The following is a 7,537-nucleotide window of genomic DNA, read 5'->3' as shown; positions in this document are numbered from 1 at the left end:
CTGAAGCTGTTCCAAATTTCACTTGTTTACACTAATAAAGAGAGCATGCATGTACAGGAGCTGGTAAACTCCTCTGAAGAGAGAGGGTTTGGATGTTTCCCTGGCTACTTAACAGAAGCACCTGGCATTGTATATAGCTAGAGATACTGGTTTACTGTAAAAGACTACAAGTGGATTTTAATTGGTTATTCATCAGTGAGTTCAATTCATGCTCTTGGTGGCTACCTGCTAGCAGTCAACATGATGCAGAATTTGAGATTGTTACCAAATGAATGTTTTTGTTCAGAAAATGAAAGGCTTGGTATTTCTAACTCAAACTAAAAATGAATGATTCACCAGCCAGTCAAACCTGCAACTCCATCACTTTCATCACTCATTTATAGAATATATTGTGTAGCACCCTAGAAGCTGCCTTTGAAGTCCCAGACACATTCCTCTCACAGTAATTACCCAGTACTACCACATTCCTTCTCAGGTTATTTCAGCCACAGAATCTGTAGAGCAGGAAAGCACACCCTCTCTGGCTATCTCTGCCTGTGATCCCTTAACAATGGCCAAGTTCCTGTCCCTGAGTTCCCCTGGGTGCTATCTGGAGGACAGCCTGCTCCTGTCCCAGAGCCACACAGAGAGAGTTCCCACACACAACTGTCAGCTACAGATGGTGTCCAACTCACTGCATCCAGGTAACTGGATTCAATCAAGAACCCTCACTGGAACTAAGTGTTGGCAGAAAAGAACTTTTAAGAGTATGTATAAGTGTGTAATTCAGGTTTCAGATCTAATTTATTTTCCCTCTGTCAGTGATAAAGTCATGTTACAAACATTTGCTTTTTAGTACATTGCCTGGGATAACACAGCCATGATTTTGCTACCTTAGCATTCCCAACTTCTTCGCCAGCCAACCAACAAAGTAATGGACGAGACCTTTGGTTCACTTATATATTTATGAATGGAAAAAGTCATAATGTAAATTTACTCATTAAAAAAACTTGGGTACAAATTACACATACATAAGACCACCCATTTTTTGAATCACATGGACACCTTAGACCCAAACAACTCATTGTAATAGACTTTAGTGAGAATACTCCAGGTAAAGATTACAACAATTGGAAGCATCTTGGATTTTTAAAAAAGTATATTTCAATACATAAGTTTGTATGCATGCTTTAAACAAATATAATTCAAGAATGAGCAAAGAGTCTAAACAAAAAGTAATATGACCAGCACTAACATTAAACTTCTCATCCAGGTTTTAATATGTTAGTCTAACGTAGTGTTAGTTACCATGCTGTACTGAAAAATGTAATGGCACAATCTGATCATGGTTCATTAAATATTATACCCTACTTCCCCATAATAATTAGGCTGGTCATAAAATTAACAATGCATAAGTAAATAAGTATAACCAGTTATAGACAGTTGCTTGTTTTACAAATTGCCATCAGGTAAGACATACTGTCCCCAGAGACTCAGAGATGGACATTCAATCATACCATTAAAACAGTATGGCCTGAAGAAATGGGCACAATTTTTTGAAAGTATATTAAGACAATTCTGTTAGCTTTTAGTTACCCCTTGTAAATAATCATGGTATGACTTGAATACAAGACCAAACTTTGAAAAGCAAAGGATTTTAATCGGCATAGTGCATGATTGATTCAACATAATTCCCAGGAAACAAGCCAGTTACTCGATTGCAAACTCCTTCATACCAGCCATCATCGTTCTTCTTTATCACATAAATGATTGCACCCTCCATAAACGACAGCTCATCGTCTTTGTCCTTTGTATAGTCATATATAGCAACAACTGTGGAATAAACAGGGGCACATTTAGCATTTTATTAATAGCAACAGTATTAAAAAACAATTGTACTTCAGAAAATATTAAAAGATTAGTTTGCTGTCGTGGGATTTTCAGTAATGAATTCGTGTGCTTTTCCTGTTGAACACTAAGCCCAGAAATTAGAATTTCACTTTCCTTGCAACATTAGCTAGCACTAAGAAGTGTGTGTTGACTAACTAGACACTCAGTTAAACTGCTGGCAGAGAAGTACATCCAGCTGTGACACAGTAAAGTGGGGCTTATGGACACTTAAAAGCTGAGTTAGGGAACACCTGACTTGTGTGGTACCCATTTCTGACCAGATTACCTCAATAGCATGTGGATCTCTTAGTATGAATCTATTGATTAGAACAAAAATATTGTACAAAAATCATTCCACTGAGGCCCCTGTTGGCACATCAGTGTGGCCCTGCACACCTCACTGCTAAAGCCATTGCACACATTGAATGGGCATTCCTACAGAGCTTTTGTGTCCTCAGGAATTCTGGCACTACTTTTCAAGGAGCTGCACTGAGGGCAAGTAGGAAAGTTGCTGAAGAGTGTAGAAGCAACATCTGCTATTTCAGTACCATCTTAGTACTACCTTACTCTTACCAACCTCCAACTTGCTGTGTGCCATTAACAAAGCAAAGATTTCCCCAAGGAAAGAATGTTGCCACCACCAATGCTGGAGTTAAAAACTACCACTGTGAATATACAGACTTCAGACATCCCAGCCTTACCCTTCCCAAGTTAATATGGATTTATGCAATTGATCAGCTTTATGAATTCCAAGAATCCACTATTTTACATCTACATATATTCCCAACTATCTGATGTCTTAATGCCTAGCAATGCTGTGCTGTATCAGTTATTTTCATCCCATGGGTATGTCCTGCACACAGTCCAGCTCAAGCGAAGAGGGAACACAGGAGCTCTGCCACAAATACCACAAGTACCTGGCCCCATTTTGTACTCACTGCAGCACCAGCCAGCTCATGAGAAAACTGGCAGCACTGCTGCTGACAAAATGGTCAGTGCTACAACACAGACAACTCCGCTGGCAGGAAATCTGCTTGTCCATTATTTATGGGAAGAGATGTTTACTACGTGACTTCATACCTAAGCACAGTTCACAGTCTGCTGATCTGGAGTGACTGATAAATCTCCAAGGAGACCTCAACACATTTTCTAGTTCAAAGTTTAATAATCCACTCTAGTAATCTAGTGTGATGAGATAAATACAGCTTGGAATTTCTGTCCATTTTGCAGCAGTCTGTAGATGACTGCCCAGCAATCCTGAGGTAGGTACAGTCCAGCTTATCAAAGATGAAAGCCATCCAATTTACACCTGCTTCCTGTGAAGAAACTTGCTTTTTCACCCATTCTAGCATGCCTGAAGGTATGTTATAATTTGTCCAAAGAAGGATTATGTCTTCCCACATTAGGTGTGGACACAAACTAAGGAAAGCACAGCTTGAGTTCTGACTTAGGAGGGACAAAGTGTGGGTCTGATGAAAACAGTCAAAGTCCTTCATTCCCTCCTGACACCATTAATGCCCTGATACTGCACTAACACAGCTGCAGTGCTTCTCTTACCTTTCTCTATGTAGTTTTTAGGTGCCCAAGCAGGATCTCCATCTGCATAGGGATCGCTGTACTGCACAACAGCAGCCTCCTCATCCTCATAATCCACAGGTGGTGGGGGTGGAGGAGGAGGAGAGTCATCGAACATCGGCATCTCATCGGGAGGCGGCGGCGGGGGAGGAGTTGGGCTATCAGCAACTAGAAACATTTGGAGATTATTGTTTTCTCTTAAATCAAGACAGTGTGGAGATGCAAACAAACCTGAGGCTGTACACTGTAAATAAAAGAGCTGGGGGGACAACACACACAGCATGCACTATAATACCATGCACTGATTAGAAACAGAGGCTTTGTATTAACAACTACAACACACAAGTCTATTTGTTATTAGTGGTCCAATCTATGTGTAAATGCTACTAGAGTCAAAGCACATGCTGCGGGGCATAAGCTGAACATCAGCAGAGAGGAAAGCTTCCTGCTCCAATGTCCATGCGCTGCAGCGATAGCTATGGAGGACTCGAGTGGCACCCTCTGAGCCAGGCAGCAACAGCCTCTGACTGGGCCAGCAGCTTGACTGGCTTTTAACAAATCCTTTGTCTGTAACAGTCACTTCAATTTACTTCTGAACACTGCTTCCTTGGATTCCTTCTCTCTCAGAGCTAGCATTAGGGAACAAAAAGATCTGGTCTCTTCCCTTTTTTAAGATTTAACCAGGTAAGAGGAAGCCAAGTAATCCTTCTGCAGAAGAAAAGCTTTGTAGAGATCCTTATCTTGCAGACTAGTTTGTGTGTGTGACATTCAGGAGTCAATTAATAAATGAAAAACAGTGACAGGCAGCTGCTGCTCTGAGAGAAAAAGTGCTCAAGGAATTAAATGTATGATCCAAACTGTCAAATCCCTGCCCTGAGACTCTCCAACCAGCACAGTTACAAGTTGCTTTGGGAAAGGAAAAAAGAGAAAGGCATTATGGTACAAATCACTTTTAAAATCAGTTCATTAAATTAGTTTCCAGTAACACTGACAGCAGCTGGTAGCAAAATAGGGAGATGGCATACTCATATGCAGGACATCAAGTCACTTATGCTATTCCTAGGGAGATGTGGTCCACTATACATGGCCCTGGTGTAAGCACTATGGAGCCACAAGTTACTGAAAGGAAGCTACTGTTACTGACAGCAATTTGGTTACATAGCAACACAGATTCATTTTCAAGAGATCTGGGATTCTGCACACTGAAAACACAGCCTGAAAACTACTGCTCTAGGCAGGATTTGATGGAACAAGGCATCAGGCCTCAGAATATGCAGCTCCAGCACACAAATTTTGAAAAGAAAGCCAAGCAACAGAGAAAGACCAACACTGCACTGAATGAAGCTTTAACTACTGATAGTTACAATGGCACTGGAGATTAGAAATAGGGGTTTTGTTTACTTAAACACTTTTTACTTTTGGCTGGTCACTACTCCAGTGGTGACTTAACCTTTGCTCTTCAGCCCCATGCCCCTGATGAGCAATTTGGGCACAGCTCCCATGTCCTGTCTGGGTCAGACTGGCTGCACTGGGACAGGTCTGGCACCTGCTGCCAGGGGCAAAACAGGGCAGGAACTGCTGGGGCAGGGACTGCCTGGCATCCAGCCTGCTCCCTTCCCTTGAAGGGCCAATTCTTCACCTGCAAGCCCAGCTCCTCTTCAACTTGACCAGCTGAGCTCAACACCCCACAGCTCTCTCCATCAGTAAGACTGGCTGCCACTGTATTTATTAGTGATTCCTCTCCCACACAGAAGCCCATTTGTGTCACTTGGAGACAGACTAACAAAGTCTTTGGTGGAGTGAATGCTGCGTCCTGCCCGTTACTGAATAGCACTCACAGACAGGCTTCATTAATCCACCAGAGACACATGACAACACTGTTTATGAATGGACTGGTTTTGTGCTGCAGTTTAGCACATCTTCCACAAATGTATTTCTCCCCCTAGTTTCTGTCTGCAGCCAGGGGGAAAAAAAACAGAGTTGAAACAACAATCATTTGAGATCTTGAGAAATCCTTACCTTAGAAAATTTTTTAAAAAATTTAAGTGCAAAAAAAAGTTACATTTATTCAACAATGAAGCTGCATATTTGAAAAGGAAAGAGAGCAGGAAATGCAAGTGTGAAAGCACCAAGACATACTCTGAGAGGCAGTGCAGGAACTGCAAGCTTTATGGGAAACATTTAAAACAATTCAACTTTGCATTTAAACAAAGAGAGAATGGAACAGAAAATTAGACAAGTGCCACTGCACTGAAGTATCCCCTCGCCTCCTGGACCTTAACCTAGACTTCTTTTGGTTCTAAACTGAGCCAGACTCTAAGACAGCATCACTTCTCCTAGGGGAGGGAAATAAGCATGCACAAAGCCACTTTAAATGAGAAAGGGTAAAGGGATGAGTATTTATATAGCTCCAAACTGAGATCTTCTCTTGTATGCATTCCCATCCTTGCTCTTTAAACAGGGACCAGCAGACTCCTTGTGAAAGGACTGGGTGTGAGAGTACAGCAACTCAAATCAGCTGTCCCTGAGCACCAGACACACTGGAAAACCTCTCTGGAGGAGATGCTCACAGTTTGGTCACAGGAAAAAATGAAGAGGCATTGCATAGTTTCTAAGCCCTCTATGTCCTTGTCCTCTGAAAGAAGCCCACAGGCAGTCTGCTTTCCAAACCTGCAGATCTCTATGATAAGGAAAAGACAAGTCTACCCACGTCTCCCTAACACCAGAGACTTCTTGAGAAAACAAGACTGATGAAAGTCCAGCACACAATGCCAAAACCCAAGAGCAGCCTCTACAGCCAGCTCTGCTGAGCGTATGCGCAGGCTGCCACACGCATCCCTGCCTCTGGAACGAGGCAGCAGCTCCAAGCCATACTCATTATAGAACTTTCCAACCCAAGAGACTATTAAAGGAAATAAAATACAATTCCTATGACCAGATTTCAAGCTTCAGCTGGTTTTGCTGCAATCTCATCCACAAGTCAGCTTGCATTCTGCTGTTGCACGCACAAGCCAGTCCGTCCCTTTCACCTCTGCTCTCCCAAGGGCTGTGTTATCTCCAGGAGGACAATACTCAGAACAATTCAGTAGCAGGTGTCAATTTCCTCAAGTTTATCTGCAAGTGAAGATATTCTGTAACCTTCATCTTCAGCAGGTTTACCTCTACACTTACTATTTAGGAAAAGTTTTCAACAAAATTTTGTGGCACACTACTCTACATCAACGTGATTCTTGCTGTTTACCTAGCACAGCACCAAAATACCTTCTTTTTGAAAGAGAACCAGAGAGATGTCTCTAATCTCATGGGGAATGCTCAGAACATGACCATTTAAAAGCTCTAATGGAAAGCACAACAGCAACACTACTCAGGCCTGGGGTCCCTAAATGGATGCTGCAGCTCTATAGCCAACTGTGTAGTAGTAGCCCCTGAGATCCTAGCAAATCTCAAAATGGTTCCCAAACACTTTAAAAGCATTTTTTATTTACTTCATACTCTATCTATATCACATTTAATCTGTTGTTTACAGAACTGCAACAAACTCCAACTGAAAAGGATATCTCCAGATCAGGAACACGACTTTACACTTGCACTAGCACTTGAGACAGTAACACTCACCTGAAGGGAATCAAGCAGTAATGGTAAAAGCAGAGTTACCAGTATAAACACAGCACAGCTAGAGAGCACCTCTCACAAACCTAACAAGCAGAGCTATGCTGCTAGAAGCTCAGCAGGGAAATAGGAGAACACAAAGAAATGGAGAATGAAAGGCTGCTGAGAGGAGAGATGCCTTACAAGCTCCTTTGTAATGCATTAGATCTTAAGACTGCATGTTTTTAATTGACTGTACAGCTGGCTGAAAAATGCTACAGTATTGGAATCAATGGTTACACATTACATGTTCTGACAGTCTACATAAGCCCTTTTAATAAAAACTAATCAATTAACCCTACTGAAAAAGGCAGGGTGATTCAACATGAAATTACTATTTTCAATTAAAATACAATTTTATATTCACACCAAACATATGCCACATTTCACGCTGTACTTCTGTAATAAATTTGCAGTTCAGGACTTAAATGGGTCAGTAATAATC

At 41.7% G+C, this 7,537-nt stretch overlaps 1 protein-coding gene across 5 annotated transcripts in view; it reads right to left on the bottom strand.

The window, feature by feature from the left end:
* Positions 1-1,120: 1,120 nt before the first annotated feature.
* Positions 1,121-7,537, bottom strand: part of ABI1 (abl interactor 1) — a 77,282-nt gene continuing 70,865 nt past the window's right edge. For all 5 annotated transcript variants that reach the window (XM_036405479.2, XM_036405483.2, XM_036405478.2 and 2 more), the window contains 2 exons: positions 3,427-3,612; positions 1,121-1,812 (listed from right to left, as the gene is read on the bottom strand). In XM_036405479.2, coding sequence (XP_036261372.1) covers positions 1,637-1,812; positions 3,427-3,612 — 362 coding nt within the window. In that variant the 3' untranslated portion in view covers positions 1,121-1,636. The remainder of the gene's footprint in view (positions 1,813-3,426; positions 3,613-7,537) is intronic.

Source organism: Molothrus ater, chromosome 1 (genome assembly GCF_012460135.2).
Source record: "Molothrus ater isolate BHLD 08-10-18 breed brown headed cowbird chromosome 1, BPBGC_Mater_1.1, whole genome shotgun sequence".
In the NCBI taxonomy this organism is placed as follows: domain Eukaryota; kingdom Metazoa; phylum Chordata; class Aves; order Passeriformes; family Icteridae; genus Molothrus; species Molothrus ater.
This window is presented reverse-complemented; position numbering and strand designations above follow the sequence as displayed.